We start from the raw sequence: 20,431 nt of genomic DNA, 5'->3' as shown, positions 1-20,431 counted from the left end.
CAGGCAAAAACAGAAATTTATGCACACGGCAAGGTCGAGAAGTTTTGCTTGTGTAGCTCAGGCCGCGGTACTATGGATTTATTAATTCTATCAAGTATTAATGACTTTTTACTATTAAATAATATTTTACTACTATATTATAGGAAGCCTCGTCTGGTCAAAAGTTGGACGCCTTGACTTTTTGACATTACGCATGTGAAAAAGATGGAACTCCGATGACATCCGAGGTGCAGAAATTATGGTATATTTACTTAATAAAATTTGATTCATTATAAATATTTATAATATTTAATTATAATGTTTTAATTAAATCGTTTTATTAGTTTAATTTAAATAATGTTATGTTGTATTCTTTTTATTGTATATTTCGTTTCTAACTCTTTGGTGATTTATTAGGAGAAACTAAAAGATAAAAAGGCAGAGTATGAAGCGGTTGCTTCGACTGTTAGTTCTGTTAATTTTGAGGATATTGATAACTGAATTATTAATGAAGTTTTGGGTCCTGAAAGGTATGGTCGGGTTAGATTTCAAGGATCCGTGTTAACCCGACCCAATATTTTGGATCCACCTCGCACCAATACATGCCTTCGGGAGTCAAAGTCAAGTGAAGTTCGAGGCTAAAAGATCGAGATAGTTCAGATACAAGCTAGCACAGATGAGCAAATTTCTCAACTTAGAGCGGAGGCAGAAGCAAGGGAGGCGGAGGCAGCGAGGAGGCGGAGCGAGCAGAAAATACAATGAACTTCAACTCTGACTTGATCTATGATGACTATGTTCCAGCAATTTCAAAATCCGCCATCTTAGACATTTGTTTTCTTGTAACTTTTAACATTATTGTAAGAATATTTTGAATATTCATTTACAATTTATATAATATATTTTTCGTATAATTTTGTATTATTTAAATTTACGGGTTTTGGTTGGATTTCATGGTATATTTGCTGTTTTTGGTTGAATTCTTGCAGGAGGGTTGGATATAGGTGCAAAAATACATATTGCAAAACTGGGCAAATTAGCGGCGTTTTTTAAAAAAGCACCGCTAAAGGTCCCGGTCTTTAGTGGTGTTTTTTAAAAGAGCGCCGCTAAAAGTCCTGTTCTTTAGCGGCGTTGCATATAGCGACATTTTTTGCGGCTCTTAAAAACGCCGCTAAAGGCAAAAAAAAACGCCGCTAAAACCCTATTTTCATGTAGTGCAAGCTCCCTCTATTTTGTCTGATTTGTATCTGCGGCCTTTTATCCTGTAATAACCGTTTTCAAATAGTTTTGAACTAGAATTGTCGTCATCTGAACTTGCTACAAACTGAAATTTGTGATCCCATCGAACTTCTCAATATCATAACTCATTGCGATCTCTAAACGGGTTGAATGTGGAAATCAAACCAAACTTTGATACCAGTTTGTTGGGTTAAACTCAAATTGTGCAATGAATAAGAACAAAAAACGAGAAAAATCACACAAATATTTACGTGGAAAAACCCCTTCGAAGAAGATAAACCACGGGCAAAAAAAAACTTCACTAAAATGGTAAAAACCAAAAGATGAGTAAAAGATGGAGAAACAAACAAACCCGAATCCAAGAAAAATAAAAAGTTCTCCCAAAATTCCCACTAACTCTCTCTTAATTAGGTTGTTGAATTAATTTCTCTAGGATTGCTAAAAGCCCTATTTATAGGCTAAAATTCATCACGAATCTGATTAGAATATCCTAGAGTTATTAGAGTTAGATTGGGAAAAAAAATAAAGTTTAACTAAGAGAAGAAATCAGATTTAGTGGGGAACACATTGCCACATCGTAACGTGGCATATTGCCTCGTCGGGATGTCTTTCTTTGCATAATCAGGACGTCTTTGTTTCATCCGAAATGCAAGGCACGCTCCACAGCAAATAGAAATATATGAGAGTAATAATCGATAATTGGTTTGATTCTTAAAGCAACAATTTGAAGCATGACATAGTAGTAAGATTGAGTTGATCAACAATTTATTTGGACAAAAATTATAGTTACTTTGAAGAGGCGAAACAACAACCATTTAGAGAATGATCAATATTCGATTGAAGGCTAGTTAACATTCAAATGAATTTGAAATTGAAGTACATTGTGGTAGCAACTATAAAAAATTTATGGTGCAAACGGTGGCTATTTGGCAGCACATTTAAGAGGCAAACAATGGAGAGATTTAAGGCTTGAAGGCAAATGGCAACTTTATTTGAAGCAAAAATTTTCAAGAAAAACGGTACCAAATAAAACTTATGAAAAAGCGAGAACAATAACTGCAAGTAAATTGAGCAGTGCTAGAAGTAGTGCTTAAGAGTAATGCCAATTGTTTTAGGCATTGGTGAAAAACAAGGTAGAAAAGTAATGAACACCAGATATGTTTACACAGTTCGATTTTCCTAGTTCTTCGAGGCTTTACTCAGAGAGATAATCTACTATTTTAACACCTCATAAACAAGTGATTACAAGCCAAATCTAAACCAATCTTCAAAATATGTTCCCATAGTAGTGTTTGAAAATCATGGATGAGCTTGCACGCATCCAAAGTATTAGTAAATATCAATGATTTTATTATAAAAAATTGCCAACTCTATTTATGACAAATTATAAGGTTGAGCAATGCTAGACACCAATATGCATGGCTTGTGATATTGCTCAAGGGACTCCTCAAAACTACCTCTAACAATTTATATGGAGCAAACTTGGACGGTTGATGTCCATGAAACTAACTAAAAATTTGACAAAGATAAGTACATCTATCAATTAATAGTGTAGTTACGGTGAGTAAAGATATCGTTTCCATGAAGACTAAAAGTACTAGTAATTACCGTCTTTCTATTATTTAACCGATAAATTCGAGTGATTGATTAAAAACTAAAAATAAATAAATAAATAAACAAACTAACATGACAAAGAAAAAAAAGGAAAATAACTGATTAACAACCAAGAAGCAAAAGAATATCTAGTAAAGAATTCACCAAGATTTCATCTGCCATTATCAATCTAAATTACACAATTTCTTTATATAGTGTCTTGATACGTAGAAATCCTTAAATTATGCTAATATCTTTTTTGAGAGTAAGAGCAACTGACTAATTAAAACCTCTATTATTGCATTAATTCGATTTATGGATTCCCCTGTTAAATTTGACTCTAATATGATAGATTTATATCGCCATATTTCTATGATTGCATACAACTCCACTCAATTACGCAAGATCTACTCTTAAACAGGGTCTGTTCCTCCTCTGATTTAAGCACATCAAATATTTATTAATAATCTAGAAATATCAAATTAAGAATTAAGTACACATAATTGAGAACAAGAAACTAAATATTTATTGTGTAAAATAAAAATCAAACGACAGAATCCATCACAGAGTTCATCTCCTTAGGTATTTAGAAAATTAGTTTATGCTTGCAAATAAAAAAAATTCAAAACACAGTATAATCGATTTCACTCGTTTTTAGCTCTTTTTGCTCCCAAATGCTATCCTAAGTAGGAGCATAAAATTCACAATTAACATCGAATAATCACCCAAAAACACATTAAAAATGAGATTAAAATATGTTAATTTTAACATTTATTAATCAATAATAATCTAGTGGCAAACATAATTTAATTTTGGATATTGAATTTGCATCATTGCATGGCAAGTAGGTGGCAAGGCAACAGTTTAATGAACAACAATGAATAGAACAGAAAAGGCAGATTAATCGGCAAGTAGTTAGTTGATCGGCAAGAAGCAAATTTAAGTAGTAATTGGTCGCAATGATTTGAATGATAAATGGGATTGATCGGTTCGTGTCGAGGAAAGCAAGGTAGACTTGATTGGTGGCAAAGTTGAATTGAACAAATGGCGAAACAACCTTTGATCCGCAAGCACGACAAGAATTTTGGATGCAAGGGAGCAGAGTTTTGAAGTGAATTAAATCACGACACTGATAAAATTGGTGGGGAAGATGGATGGTGAAGGAAAAAAAAAAAAAACGAATTAATTTGGTGCATTGAGGACTCCAAATTTAATTCTATTAATTTCTAGTTATTAATAAAAGCAAGTTATCTTAATAATAATTCTAATAAAATAATCTATAATTATTTATATAATATCTCACAAAAATCTTAAAAAACTTTAATAAAAAATTACTAATCTAATTAGACTTAGCGTTAATATGTAATTTGCCTCCGAAATTGTCCAAAAGCACCTAGTTGAACTTTTTATACCTAGTTGATATTTGAATTTATAATCTGTCATGCAAGTTGATACCTCTGCACTAATACCGTTAGTTTGTGTTGATGTGGTATTGATTACCAATCCAATGGTGACACGCAATAACCTATTAGTATGACATATGGCAGATATAAATTATTATTTTTAAAATATATAAATTAATTAAAAAATATAACTTTTTCACATTAAGAATGAATCTAAACAAATGGTTGTCCAAATGCATTTGATTCTGGACACACATTTGTCCAAATTCATACTAGATGTATTTTTTAGTAAGTTTATATTTTTAATCTTTTTATAAAATATTATTTTTAAGGATATTATTATTTTAAAATATATAAAATATGTAAACTAACTAAAATTTATAAAGTTATAAAAATATATAAATATATAAAACAACTAAAATCACATCTACAATGAATTAGACAAATGATTGTCTAGATGCATTTGAATTTGGATAACCATCTAACTAGGTTATTTTTATGTAAAAACTTTTTTTATTAATTTATATATTTTACAATTATATGCATATTTTTAATTTCAAAATAATAATAACATGACATTTTATAAAATATTAAAAACATACAAGTTTAGTAAAAAATACATTTGGAATGAATATGGACAAATGAGCATGTCTATATTTAGATGTATCTTGACAATCTTTGTCCAGATTAATTCTTGATTTGAAAAAAATTACATTTTCATTAACTTATATATTTTTATTGATTTTTTAAATGTTTTTAATTTATGTCACCACATGTCATATTGAGAAGTTGCCATGTGTTATCATTGGATTAGCCACTAATATCACGTCAACAAATTAACAGTGTTAATGCAAAGTTCGATAATAATAATAATAAAACACATCACACGCCACTAACCTATTGAAAATGAAAAAAAAGTAACTTACAAGATCAGTCTCCCTTTAATAGTTGAAATTTTAATTTAATCTTAAAATCAAATTAAAGTTGTAAATAAGTCCACAATCTAAAATTTATTATTTCATCCGTAATTTTCGAAATAATTTATTATAAAAAATAATCACATTTATCTTGATTTGACGCGAAATTTAGTGTCAAAATTTTAGATGGGTTACAGATTTCAGTTGAAAGTATTATTTCTTGCGGTAAGCTAGAGACTACCTTCGAAAGGAATTGTTTTATGTAAAAACTTTGGTTTCTTCCTAAGGCCTAGCTCTCTTCTCTTACCAAAAAAAATAAAATAAATAAAACATGATACAAAAACATAAATATAACCGATTTTATATAACATAATTTATTAATAATATCAAATAAAACTTTTATAAATACATAAGAATTTAAACATTACTATGAGAAGAAAAATATAAAAATATATATATGGCAAATTATCATGTCTACTATCCATCCACAAATCATATGACCTTGAGTTGAGTCTTGATTGTCCAAGTAAAATATTTTTCTCAAGATTATTTGTACGATGACATTCCAAATTAATGGCCCGATCCATCATGAGCATGATTTGAAGGCGGTTTCACGTCAATTAGGTTTCTCCGAATCTCTTTAATGACGTTCTTTCCTACAATTATAACCCAAAAAACAAAAGTAATGAAGAATCACAGGAAATAATTAACAACGCAATAGTTTTTTTTTTTTTTATTATTGAGCTTACCAATAAAGCTAGTGTTTGTGGTTGATGTTGGACGCATGAGTAGGAAAAGTAATAATAGTAATAGTAGAACAAGTATAGAAAGCATAGGGATAAGCCATATCCTATAGGGCATGTTCGATCGCCGAGAAAATTTCTGCCCGTTTTGATCGGATTGGATTGTGATTATTGTGGAGGAGAAGAGAGGACTTCGAAACTCAGTTTTTAATGGCTATAATAAACTCCTAATTTTGAAAAACAAAACCAAAACCCTGTTCTTTTTCTCGTCTATGATTTTTCATCTCCACCATTTTCCACAAGTCCCTTTGCACTTTCCACTGATATATTGGTCGAAGATACGTAAGTCATCTAATAATGTAATTTAGAGTCAATGCCTTTCATGTTTGGGTAACTAATATACTTAGTAATTCTATTGAATTGAGTATAATTGAAGCACTTCAATTATATGTTTTATTTCTTAAAGTGGAAAGTGACATAGCTAATTAAAAACACTTCATTCATATTCATTTATCTTATGGCTTTACAAACCCGTCTATACTTGATTTTAAGTTTAAAAAATTCTTTTTATATGATAACTAATATAATGCTTGTGTTTCACGTCGAGTTTAGTGATTCATGTTTACATGTACTAGATTTTATGACCCGACTATACTCGGGTCTAAAAAATTAATTATAAAATAAAATTAATTTAAATTATAGTAAATATTTATTATTTATCTAATATTTATATTTATGTAATTAAATTTAAATTTGTGTTCTAGTAATTATGATCAATTATGCAAATATAAAATAAACTAAATTACCATAAAAATATCGTATGAAGGTAAATGTACCACAAAACCCCCTGCACTATACGTTGGATTGTATTTTAATCTCTCTATTGAAGAAATGGGCAAATTGATCTTTGTACATTAGATGAGTGAGCAAACAGTTGTAACGATCCAATTTCCACTGGTATTGAAAAAATCCGATATGGAACTGAATTGCTAAAACGAGATGGTTAATTTTGGAACTGAAAATTTACACGTCGTCTAAGATAGTGATAGATTAAATTATTTAGTAAAATTAGAATGAATCGATTGATAATTATAGTACAATGATTGAATTGTGAAAGTATTATCAATATTGAATTTTTAATTTAGAAAATAAAAAGGGACTTGGTTAGAAATTAAGTTAGGGACTATAGGATAAATTAACCAATTCTATATAGGATTAATGGAATGAAACGATTATAAGCACTAACTAGTAATAAGATATTTATATTGTGATAATAATAGATTTATATTAAGGATTTAATTAAGTTAAATTAAATTAATTAAACTATGTTTATGTTAAAAGTTAGTGGAAGCGAGAAGCATCTTTTCCATTCTCTTCTTCACCGTCCAAGAAAAAAAAAAAAAGCAAAAACCCCTTCCTTCTCATTTTCACCGTTGCCGTACCTTGGTAAGAGTTAGGTGAGTTTCTTTCTTAAATTTTTGGTTAAGTGATGAAAGGTATTCATGACCCCTTAATTAATTTAGAGAATTAGCAAGTTTAGATATAATTTTTATTGTTGGAAAATTTGAGAAATGTGATGTTAGAAGATCAAATTCATGCACGAATGGTTAGGGTGTTTACCGTCCCAGGTGTGGTCTAGGTTTGAGTCACACTAGTCGCATTGTTGTTACGGATTTGCCCTCATCTTATAATTCACCAAAAAATATTGAAAACAAGATTAGATTATTACCAAATTATGTTTTACCAAGGACTTATTTGTAAAAGGTGAAAACTTTGGGGTTTGTTAATAAATAATAAAATTAAGTGTTAGATTTTTAGATCAGTAGAGCTGTTAAGGTTATTAAAGATTCAGTTAAAATGGTTATGCAGTTGTGGCTACCGTTAGTAGACCTTGTTGTCATGTATAAAAACCCTTGTTATCTTCGTGTATGGTAAGCATTAATCTGACAGTATTGCTTTTCATTTTTGTTTATTGTATTGCATCTTTATCTTTCTTTACTATAGTTTAACAAGAAGTCCCCATACTATATTTATCAAGTAGGATCTAAATTCGATCAGATAAATTATGCAATATAAATATTTTGAATATTAGAGTAGTGAAGGACTAAATTGAATTAAATGCATTAATATTTGATTTCATTGAATTGTGTTGAATTATGTGATTAATGACGTTTCTATAATTGTATTATTGAACATAGTCAAAGACAACGTTGGAATGTAAAAGGCAAAAGGAAAAGAAAATTCGGACGGCATTATAATCAATATGACTATGTATCGAGGTAATACTATCTTTTCCCTATAAACTTTGAATAATGGATTCGATTGATGATATTTGAATGATGTGATAAATGTTTGAAATTGTTTTGGATGTGATTATGAATATTTGGACATTGATATTATAATGGTGTATGTTATAATGTTAATGCCCCCATTAAATGATGTTAAATGTAGTCTGGTATGGCATGTCATAGGGTCACCGATATAGTAATTTACTAGCCATCGTTGTCGAGCAACCCGGGATGGTAGAATAAACAAATACTAAAAGTCGTCGTTATCGGACAACTCGGGGTGATAGAATAAAATAGTACTAGTTCACAGAGGGTTGTGGACTTACTTGATATATAGATTCGAATATCTGTCCTAATGTTTATCGTGGATAATAGGGGCTAAAATGAATAAGCATTGAGAATTGATATTGAAATGTGAAATTAAAAATAAAGTTGGAAAAAAAGAAGATAAGATTAGTTAAAGTAGTAAATATCAATGTAATTTATGCTTGTTATATACATACATACATACATACATACATACATACATACATACATACATACATACATACATACATACATACATACATGTATTTACTTTAGTTCATTGTTAATGAAATGTATTTGAATTATATTAGCACAATTGAGTATTCAATATTTAGTGTACGATTTTATTTATTTCTGTGTTCAGGTCTTGGATGAGAATTTTCATAAGTTGAAAGTGTCAAAGCATCCATTCTCAACAACTCAGCTCGAGAATCATTTTTCTACCTCTTTTGTTTGTATATATGTGCTTGAGTTGGAATAACATGTACCCAAATTGTTTTGGGCTTATTGTTTAAGTGATCATTTTGATATATTTTGAATTTGGCCTATAAGGTTTCATAATATGAAATTTAACTTTTAATTAGCAGATAATTATGCTAGTTTATGCAAATTTGATTATGACAAATAGTTAGTTAAACGATGATACATTGATGGTTATGATTTGATGATGTTTGATAGTATTTATATAACACCCCTCACCCGGAATGAACCAATACATCATGAGTGAAGGATGTTACATTTGGACACTAAGGCTACTTAACTCAAACATCAATTTTAAAACCTTTTTTTTTTTTAAACATAAATAGACTCTTTGAAGTTATTCAAGTTGTTTCTAGACTTCCTTTAAAGTTTTGTTACAAACGAGGGCCATTCATGACTTTTTCGGGTCAAAATAGGGTAAACAAAGTTAATGTTGCGACACTGAAAATGGGTGTCGCGACATGGAGGGCAGAATGCTCCAATGTCGTGACACTGGCTTCTAATGTCGCAGCAATGAGGGAAAATTACTCTAATTACATGTTCAATGTCGCGACATAGATTTCTGATGTCGTAACACTGAGGATAAGTTACCCGAAACATGTCTAAAACATCTAAAACAAAGTCTAAACAATCCTACATCATTCCATAACACTTCTAAACATGATAAAATAAAAATCTCCATCAAAACATCATATAGTTCAACATATAGCTCAATCAAAATTTAACTAAATTCATAAGGTTAACAAAATGATCAAGATTCATCAAGTATTTTCTCTAGAAATCTTGAACACATGACCAAGAATTAAACTTACCATTGAAATTCACTAATGTTAACATATAAATTTATGTATTAATAATGACATACGATGAATTTAAACAGAGAATATCTATAAGGAACTCTCAAATTAACATTCTATAAGTCACTTACCAATTTCACTATTAAGACCACTTGCCATTTTAATTTTTAGCTCAATTGTAGCCTCGATAGAACACGTAGGATATGCGGAATGATTTCATGAACTTGAAAATTATACATGAAATTCCATGCAATGTGTAATATCATACATAAATTTTAGTTAGTGTAATTTTATACATGAAATTTTAATCTCACAAACCATTAACAAAATTATTGAATTAGCACCATTTCACATTGATATATTGCATACACAAACAACTATATTAATCTAATATGAAAATAAATGTGTATATCTATTACTTTAAATGTGTACAATTAAATCAAAATCAAAGTTATATATATATAGATATGGATATTATATATCATTTTACTTTTTCTAAATGAAAAATTTAGGAAAAAATGCTTTTACGTTTGCTTAAAAAAACACTTCTAAAAAAGCAACAAGTAACAAAGCCTTAAATTTGCTCAGCCGGGGTTAATTTGAAGCAGAAGATGTTTCTTTTTGTTAAATTGTTGTTTTTTAGGTTGAGTGGTATCTAGTTTGAGTTTTTTTCCCTTATTTCTAAATTGTTTTGTTTTGTTTTTGAAAACCTAAATTATTGTTTTTTTTTAAAGCACTAAATTATTCTTTCACTTGTCTGCAAAGGGGATACTATCTCTTTTTCAGTTGATATGGTCGATTGGAGCTATTTTACCAACAATTGCAGTTGTACTCGATTTTCTATTTATAACAAATCTGGTTTACCAAATGCCATGCATAGTTCCTAAAACAAACATACGGGCGGAACTGAGGACCGTTTGTATGAGAAGACCTAGAAACCACCATGACGACCGTCGATGGTGCGGCCATTGCCCTAACCCTGTCAACAATTCCACCCTCATCAGTTCCAGGCTTAAGCCTCTATATATGTTCCATATTTCTCTCTAAGCCTCTCACAATTTCTCATACATACAGCCTTAAAACCCAGTTATATTTATTTTCTTTTCCTCTTTATTTGACCTTGGCTTCATCATGTTCGTCGAGAAAATCCCAGGAGATTATGAGAATGGTGATGTCAACAAGAACTTGGACGATGATGGTCGTGTCAAAAGGACCGGTTAGTTTACCTGAAATATGTTTTATATATATATATATATATATATATATCCCGGCTTTCCATGTTTTATGTAAATAATATAATATTGTATTATTTTGATTTGAAGGGACTTGGGTAACTGCAAGTGCTCATATTATCACTGCTGTGATCGGGTCAGGAGTGCTATCGCTTGCATGGGCGGTTGCTCAGTTGGGTTGGGTGGGTGGTCCGGCTGCTCTAGTAGTTTTTTCCTTCATCACTTACTTCACTTCTACTCTCCTTGCTGACGCCTATAGGGCTCCTGACCCTGTCCGTGGACAAAGAAACTACACTTACATGGATGCTGTTAGAGCTTACTTGGGAGGAAGAAAAGTCCAGCTTTGTGGATTGGCTCAGTACATGAATCTTACTGGAATAACCATTGGTTACACTATCACTTCATCTATTAGCATGGTGTATGTATAATCATTTTCCAAACTTTGAAATTTCTCTTCTTAAACTAACCCTTTTTAATGTCTTTATTATTATTATTATTTATTTCCCTTGTAACCAGGGCGGTGAAAAGGTCGAATTGCTTCCACAAGCATGGGCATCAAGCGAAATGCGAGACATCAAACTACCCATTCATGGTCATCTTCGGCTGCATTCAGATAGTTCTGAGCCAAATCCCTAACTTCGCCAAGCTTTCATGGCTCTCAATCATAGCATCCGTCATGTCTTTCGCTTATTCTTTTATTGGCCTTGGACTCTCAATTGCCAAAGTTGCAGGTAATGCTGAATTACAAACAAAGTTGATCAATAGATTTGGTTCTGTTGTATTGAATTTCATGCAATTAATTTGTGGTCTGAATTCGGTGTGAATAAGGTGGGGAAGAAGATGTGAGGACAACTTTAACAGGAGTGATAGTAGGGGTGGACGTGTCGGGGTCTGAAAAGGTTTGGAGGACACTCCAAGCTATAGGGGACATTGCCTTTGCCTACTCTTTCTCCAACGTCCTCATCGAGATTCAGGCAAGATTATATATTTTCCATTTTTTACTATTTTCATTTCTAAAATTCAGACATTTAACCTCCAACAATCCACGAAAAGCACTTTCCAAAGACACAAAAACATATTACTTATTTGTGCTGATATATAGGCTGCACTATTGGAGCACTTCTTTTCCTATTTCTTGCTATTATTAACAGGCCTGTGTGGTTCTCTCACTTTCCTGATTCTTACAGAAATCCTTTAATTTTTTTTAAGTATTTTGATATATGCTAGAAATTGAGTTGAGACACTGCATTCGTATTGGCCATTTAATTGATATATGGTTACCGTAGGATAGCGAGCGACAAAGATCCCTATGGACCTTTAAGGATTTTAGTGACTGATTCTTATTGGCCATTTGTAGACAAGAAGTTGAAAATACAATGAAGTAGCTCAATTCAAGAGATGAAATTTAATTTCGATTTTTTTAGTTGGCGTCGATTTTGTCAAATGTGCATGTTAACACCGATTTATTTCTATGTTATCTCATTTGAGTGATTATTATTTATTTTCAGGACACAATCAAATGGAGCCCAGTAGTACCAGAGAACAAATCAATGAAGAGAGCAACCGCTATTGGAGTATCAACAACTACTATATTTTATTTACTTTGCGGCCTTGTTGGTTATGCAGCCTTCGGAAACGATGCACCCGGGAATTTCCTTACTGGCTTCGGCTTTTACGAACCCTTTTGGTTAATTGACTTTGCCAACATTTGTATTGCCATTCATCTTCTTGGTGCATATCAGGTAATTTATCTAACCTTCTCGAGATCCGTGTCTTGCATACCATTTAGGCTCCTAAAGCCTAAGGCCCAAGGGGTTGACATGTCTAAGTAACGTTATTGACATATACATCCAGGTTTTTGCCCAACCGTTGTTCGGGTTCGTGGAGGGCTGGTGCTCGAGGCGATGGCCGGGTAACAGGTTCATTACAAGTGAACAGGCTGTAAGAGTTCCATTCTACGGTGTGTATTACATCAACTTGTTCAGGTTGGTTTGGAGGACAACATACGTTATTGTAACGGCATTTGTAGCCATGCTTTTTCCTTTCTTCAATAACTTCTTGGGTCTTATTGGAGCTGGCTCGTTTTGGCCATTAGTAGTCTATTTCCCAATAGAAATACACATTGCACAGACGAAAATGGCTAAGTTCTCGTTCAAATGGATGTGGCTCAAAATACTGACCTGGGCCTGCTTGATTGTTTCACTCATTGCTGCTGCCGCTTCTGTTCAAGGACTGATTCAAAGTCTCCAGGCATACAAGCCCTTTCAGCTTCAATATTGATCATTGTTGAAGATCACTGTTCTTCCGGCCGGACTGCCTGCAAAAGGTCAAAGAGTGCCGTCGGAGTTTAGTCTTCGACCGTGCTTCAAAAATTCTATATATGGAATATAATGGAAAAGGTTGTTCATTAAGAAAGAATTTAGTGGAAATTAACTAGGTAGTTTGTGTTATCTTCTGAAACAAAATTGTAGGATAAAAGTTTCTGCTATTGGTGCTGCCTTGCTCCTTCTTGATAACCAAAGCATTAGAGGGGATTAAATCAATTCTCAATGGAGTGACAATTTGTGGTCACTCAATTGCTAGATTCAATGGCAGGGACAAAGCCTTTCCTTTGGCCTTTACCATATAAACACTTTGAGCTCCAAAAAAATGATAAATTTACTTTCAAATCTTAAAAATTAAATAAAATTATAAATTAATACAATAATAAAATTATACTTTAACCTTTCAAAAATTTTATAATTCAAAATTGTGCCCCATAATAAAATTCTTATTTGCCCCTGTCGGTATAACATCAATAATATTTGACAAGGATTTGGTCATGATTACTTTATTTACAACCCCAACAATCCCAGTTATGGACCCATTAACACAAGGCAGCATATATAGCAGTAGAAGATTCATAGCTGAATAACTAGTATGATGGATATGTAAATCATATATCTGGTCAATGCACTTACTAGCACTAAAATGATCCTTTATGCTTATCAGATAATCACTTCTATGATCACTCGACGGTTGCTTCTATAGCCCCATAGTTTCGTATTCATCAGGATTCTCCATTATCAGACTTTGAACCATTTTTATTACTGTTAGAATTAAGTGACCCAAATTCTTATTTAAATAAAATACGATGGAAAATAAAATAAAAGTAAAATCCATATAGAACTAGACTTCTTTTATTTTATTTTAGAATAAGGTTTTTAAACCTTATTAAACTCCATCTATTTTATATTGATTAGGATAAGGTGTTTCAATCCTACTAGAATATGGCTTTGCAAGCCTATAAATAGACATAGTCTATTCCTCTTGTATTTGAGTAAAAAAATTTTCGACATAGTGAATTTTCTTCTCCTCTGCCCGTGGTTTTTTTCCCGAAAGGGTTTCCACGTAAAATTTATGTGTTCTTTATTTTTATTTATTTTATTCTATTTTATTTTTCACAATTACAGATTTATCCACAGCCTCTAAAGACTCGAAGGAGACCACAGTAGTTGTTTGGTAATGTTGAAAATTAGCTCCTTCAGCAATTTAAGTCGTTTCATCAACAATTTCATTATCAGTTAGTTTTGACAATTCATCGAACAATGGTTGATTCTTATGCTCAGCTTGTCTAGTTCTTTAGGTTTAGGTCGTATCTCTTTTTTTTTTTAATTCCCCTAACATGCTATCATAGATAATTCTTGTCCTCCTCCGTTGGCCTCATCCCACAACTAGCCACAGCCAAGAACGATGGTTCTGATACTAATATGCGGGCCAAATATCTGAGCTGAAACTTACTGATAAAAGGAAGAATGAAGAAGAGAGAGAAACGGGAAAAGAGTCACGTAGCATAGAAGAAGACAACTCAGAGAAGGCAATTTTCGTTTCTATTGGTAGTAACCACTTACATAGTTTCTCATGTTTCCCTTACTAGCTTGAACAATTACAAATTACGTAACACGTCATAGAATTGAAATTAGGCATGTATCATAAACCTCAAATTTCAATGGAACTCAAACTTCTTACCCAAAACAAACAATCAGTGCTATAGATTGATATTAAGGACAAGTAATGCGAGATTAATGCATTTTTTATATAATAATTTATATAACATAAATTTAAATATTTATCCTATTTTATATGTGGTATATATTTTAGGGGGAAAGGTCTACTTATTCTGGTGTAGTTTTGCTTCTTTCTGTATTTTTTATAAGATTAATATTTTAATGATCCAACAATTGAATTTATCAATATAATTATACTTGTGTGAATTTTCGAGCGATTCAATATCTCTGTCATATTGATCTAAGATACTCTCTATATATTCAACGGTTGAATATTTTTATATAAATAGTTAGAAATTTTTAAAGTTTATATCAAATTTGACATGCATGATCTATTTGAATAAAATATTAAATTCAACGGTTAGATTATTAAAATATTAATCATACAAAAAAAAACCAATCACGGCATAAGTAATCAAAGTGAAAAGCGACTTGCGACCCGTTTTTTATTGTATTTGAGGCACTTGACTTTTGGAGTTAAAACTATGGTGAAAATTTTTTTTGTAACACCCCAAACCCGGCCTAGACGTTATTGCCGAATCCGACAATGTCACACGAGAGTGTTTTGGCAAACCGTTTCAACACATAAAAATCGTTCCAAATATTATCCGATACTTAGTTCGAAGGAAACCATAAATTTATTAATTTGCTCAAAAACATTTCTCAACACGCGGAAGCTTTAAAAATCCAATTAGCTCTTGTTACCATTTTACTTACGAAAACCTTAGTTAAGTTTAAAAACATGCTTTGGTGTTGCAGTTTATATTCCAGAATCACAATTCAAAAACCCAAATTAAAACCAAAAGTCCAAGTCCATAATAAAAAAAATCTCAAAAATAATAACATAACGTGATAAAACATTATAAACATAAAACTCATGAGTAGATAGCCGTGGTCTCAGTCGAGTCCCTCGCTACACCGATCCGCTTACTGCTAGGGATTACCTAAACGGATTAAACAAATAAGGATAAGTGTGTACATCCCCACAGTTCAGCATGCGTATAAGCAGATAACATAATATAGTCATAATTCGGGCCTGAACCCTTTACAGAATCGGTGTGAGCCTTGGCCCACTCAAAAACAGAATCAGATACAACTTAGAGCCTTAGCCCATCTCAGATATAACATGCATAACAGATCAGAATAACAGAACATGCCCACCAACCCTGTACACTAACTCCATCCAACCCAACACACCATGTGGGGATAAAACCGACCCACCCATCTTTGCACACCAAATAAGGGGATAAAATCGACCCATCCAACCCTACATACTATAAAGTACCGTAATGCGACACATGACATAAATATGCAGCTTAGCTGCCAGATAACATGCTTTAAAGGCCTTTCAGATACTTCCTTCAACTTCATCAAACCCACCCCAATGCAATGCATCATACAATAATGGCATGCTATAATGCAGATTAACACACATGTTCTCATATTCAGAACAGGTAGATATACATGCTAAGTGTAACATGGTAGTACATACATCACAATATCAGATCACAGAATTAAGGGTATAAGTAAGGCTTACCAACCCTATGACAGGTCACAATCGACTCAGACGGCCCATGCAACCTTACGGAGCATTTTAGAAAAATGGGCTCTCACGCCCATATGGCCCAGAATTCTACACGCCCGTGTGGGCCCACACGGTCCAATTGGCCGAGCCCGTGTCTCGTACATGGCCTCTTCAGCCATCACACAGCCGTGTCCGTCACGCCTGTGTCGCGCGTGCACGGCCTGGTTCATCAACCACATGCCCGTGTAATGCCACACGGCCTACTACACGGGCAACCACACACCCGTGTGGAGTCGACAGAATATTTTTTGACTTTCATCAAATCTCATTTTCAGTGCATTCAGAGTACACTCCTAGTCTTGTTTGAAGCTAAACCAAACTCCGAACACTCCAGAACTTAAATATTAGCCAACACAACACTACAATTAGCCCTACTTTGCGATTAATCGAAATCCCGAAATCAAACTACTCATCCTTAAATCGAAAAAACACTTACCACTAAGCCATTGAATTGATTTGTTATAAAATGGCGCAAAGAGAGCCTTAAACCTTGCGACGTGATGCTTCCACAAACGTCAAAATAATCCCTAATCAAAGTTGAAAAAAAATGAAAGTTAAAGAGAGCAAAGCTCTACTTACCAGAACCCAGCAAAGGAGCTACGATTCTAGCAATAAAGGTGAAAACAAAAGGGATGTGTAGCAAAATTTTGAGAGAGTGGAAGCAAGATGAAAGATTAACACCCCAAACCCGGCTTAGACGTTATGGCTGAACCTGCGATGTCACATTGAAGTGTATTTTAAAAAGCGTCGTTATGTTCGAAAAGTTCGTATTACAAAAAAAAACCCTCGTAGTGATCTTTTACAAAACTTTTAAGTGAAAAGCTCCAATAGGTTTAGCAATTTTTTTAATCATTTTAGGTTGTTATTACACTTTAAAGACATTTTTTTGTTGTGGAAGCTTTTCAAATATATTGCAATGGCGTGGTGTTTTGAAAACATTTATCTTTTGAAAATTCGCGTCCTACTACTAGCAGATATGAATCAAAGTGAGTAATCCCAAATTAAAGTAAAAATTAAAGAAGCCTTATTACATAACTAAAACCCAAATAAAATAGCTTAAAGATTAAAAATTTAAAACAATAGTAAAAGCAGTTATGTGGCCTCCATCGAGTCTCTCGCAGCACCTATCCACCTAGGGATTTCTTGCACAGGAAAGCAGAAGGGTGAGTTTATGGAAAACTCAGTGTGTATTCTCTTTTTCAATAATCAGTCAATCAGTATGCAAATACAGTTTGGGCCTAAGCTTGTTTCAGTGACAATCCAGTATCAGTGTGGGCCTTAGCCCATTTCAGTAACAATATCAATGTGGGTCTTAACCCATTATAGTAACAGTATCAGAAATGCAAACAGAAGTCCTACCCATCTATCCTCTACACTCCACTCCATCCAGCCCTACACTCCATGTGGGGAGAAAATCAACCCACCCATCCCTACATTCCAAATATAGCATCGGTTGCGGCACTAAACAGTATTTACAGCAGAGCTGCCAGTACAATACACTTCTTCCAAATATATCAAACCCCACCCCCATGCAACACGTCATGTCATAAAATCATATGTGTATACAAAATGTCATGCACGAATACAATTAAACATATCATAGGAATATATCAATCATTTTACCTCATAGGGGTATAACAGTCATTTCATCAATATGGGGTCTAAGCGTACTTACCGATCCAACAGTAGGTCCATAGTCATCTCGGGCGGCCCGCGCAACCTTAACGGTCAAACAGTACGAATGGGACCAAAGGCCATAACACGACCCATGCGGGCTCACACGCCTGTGTGGCCCAATAAGCCCAAATATTGGCATTAGTTGTGCTAACTACACAGCCTGGCCCAATAATCTCCACACGTTCGTGTGCTTTACCTGTGTGGTTTACCCGTATGGGCCCACGAGCCCGTGGGGCCCACACAGCCTATTTCGGCCTAACGTGGCTCAAAATAGCCTAAGCCCATGAAATCGCTCATGGTGGCCTCTATTATCAAACGCCCACATATTATGCGTTCGAACCACCACACGAGCGAGCGCGCACTCGTGTAGCATCAATAGACATATTTTTTGGCTTTTGCCGATTAACAGTTATTGCAGTGTGGTTACACACCTGTTCACGAAAACATGCGAAAAGCCCATGAGTACCCCAACCTACATTCATTCATAAGATTCAGTTAAACGCAAACCAATCGATCTATCCAAAAACCCCTACCAAAATAATTTGTCCAGAAACTTACCCCTCACTTGAATAGATCAGTCGATTATGGCTTACTCGTTGAATCCGTTTGTAAGAGACCAATCAATAGGCTTTAGAGGTTATCTGCATTCTACACAACACTTATCAACCATTAACAATTGAATAGTCTGTACTAGAAGAAAAGCCACTTACCTAAAATGCAACATCCAAATACAAGAGAAAGAACCATCAACCACACCCACACAATGTCGAAAATATAGAGAATGCTAGAGATGAAGTGTAACAATTGTTCCCCTATCAGTAAACGGCAGAGAGAAAGAGATGTTAAAGAGAAAAGATCACAATGGTCGTGAGAAGTAGAAAGGGAAATATGAGCACTTACCGATCGTCAGAGAACTCCTACAACCCAAAAACAAAACACAAACAATTGAGTAAAGGAAATAGAGTATTTGGCTAATCACAATGAAGGAGAAGAGAGCCGAAAGATAGAAATGAGGGAAAAAGAGAAGTCACAGGTACCAACCCAAAACCGAAACACAAGAGATGGAGAGAAGAAGCAGTCAGCTTAAGAACAAGATAAAAAGGGAAAGACACAGGGAAAAGGAAAGAGATTCGGCACTTGAGGAGAAATGATCTAAAAGAAAAGCAAAACTGAAAGAATGCAAAAAGAGGAAAATGCCCGAATAGTTACACACAGAATTCAGCTACTCAAAACCCAAAGTGAAAAAAGCCAAAAGAAGCATATTAGACAGCAACCGAAATACCACAAAGAAACCTATTACACCCCCAAGTCGAATCCCTAGAGTCCCCATACGGCACCACTATTCTCCTAAAACCTCTCTACAACATCTTCAAACCATCACTATCCAAATCCCTTTTTTTTACTCCTAAATTTCCGCTACATGATCCCCTATTCCACTCAAACACCCCAATCGTCCAAGCAATAGAGTCCCACTGCCATACAACTATCCACTCAATAGTTTGCAAAATAAAACACCCTTACACGCAGCAAGACTCGAACCCCAGTCTCCTAGCAACAGTAACACGCCACTATCCTCTAAACCAGTAGGTTTTTTATGACTTGATTTTTCTGTAATTATTTAAGAACACACTATTTAACAGTAAAGGTTTCACTTAATTAAAACAAAAATTTTGCTAAAGCCAGGTTTGAACCTAAGACTTCCTACACTTCTCAGAACACTTAACCATTAAAGCAAGCATGCCAATATGCAACCTAACACATAAATTTAATCACTAAAGATTAGGGCGTTACAACTCTACCCCTTAAAAGAAAATTTCGGCCTTGAAATTTACCTGCTCAAAACAGATGAGGGTACTATTGCCGCATCGTCTCCTCAAGTTCCCATGTGGCTTCTTCAGAAATGTGATTATGCCATAGCACCTTAACCGGTGGGACAGACTTCCTCCTCAGAACCTTCACATCAATGTCTAAAATCTGAACCGGTTCTTCCTCAAAGCTCAGATCTAGCCTAACCTCAATTTTCTCAGTCGAGATAACGTGCTCAAGATCATAATGATATCGCCTCAGCATAGAGACGTGGAACACATCATAAAACTAGTTCAACTCTAGAGGTAACTAAAGTTGATAGGCAATCGGTCCCACACGCTTC

The 20,431-nt window shown here is 33.6% G+C and overlaps 1 protein-coding gene and 1 long non-coding RNA gene across 2 annotated transcripts; one reads left to right on the top strand and one right to left on the bottom strand.

Moving 5' to 3' along the window:
- Positions 1–5,475: 5,475 nt before the first annotated feature.
- On the bottom strand, positions 5,476–6,190 carry LOC128292830 (uncharacterized). The gene is made up of 2 exons (XR_008282773.1): positions 5,878–6,190; positions 5,476–5,784 (listed from the first exon to the last, which is right to left on the bottom strand). It is a non-coding gene; the product is annotated as an uncharacterized LOC128292830 (long non-coding RNA).
- A 4,683-nt stretch (positions 6,191–10,873) lies between these two features.
- Positions 10,874–13,254, top strand: LOC108450867 (amino acid permease 6-like). The gene is made up of 6 exons (XM_017748633.1): positions 10,874–10,958; positions 11,065–11,392; positions 11,491–11,705; positions 11,803–11,948; positions 12,483–12,716; positions 12,829–13,254. The coding sequence occupies exons 1-6, from the start codon at positions 10,874–10,876 to the stop codon at positions 13,252–13,254; spliced, it is 1,434 nt and encodes a 477-aa protein (XP_017604122.1).
- The last annotated feature ends 7,177 nt before the right edge of the window (positions 13,255–20,431 follow it).

This window comes from Gossypium arboreum, chromosome 5, assembly GCF_025698485.1.
Source record: "Gossypium arboreum isolate Shixiya-1 chromosome 5, ASM2569848v2, whole genome shotgun sequence".
Lineage (NCBI taxonomy): Eukaryota > Viridiplantae > Streptophyta > Magnoliopsida > Malvales > Malvaceae > Gossypium > Gossypium arboreum.
The sequence above is the reverse complement of the archived record's forward strand: the minus strand, read 5'-3'. Positions and strand labels throughout refer to the sequence as shown.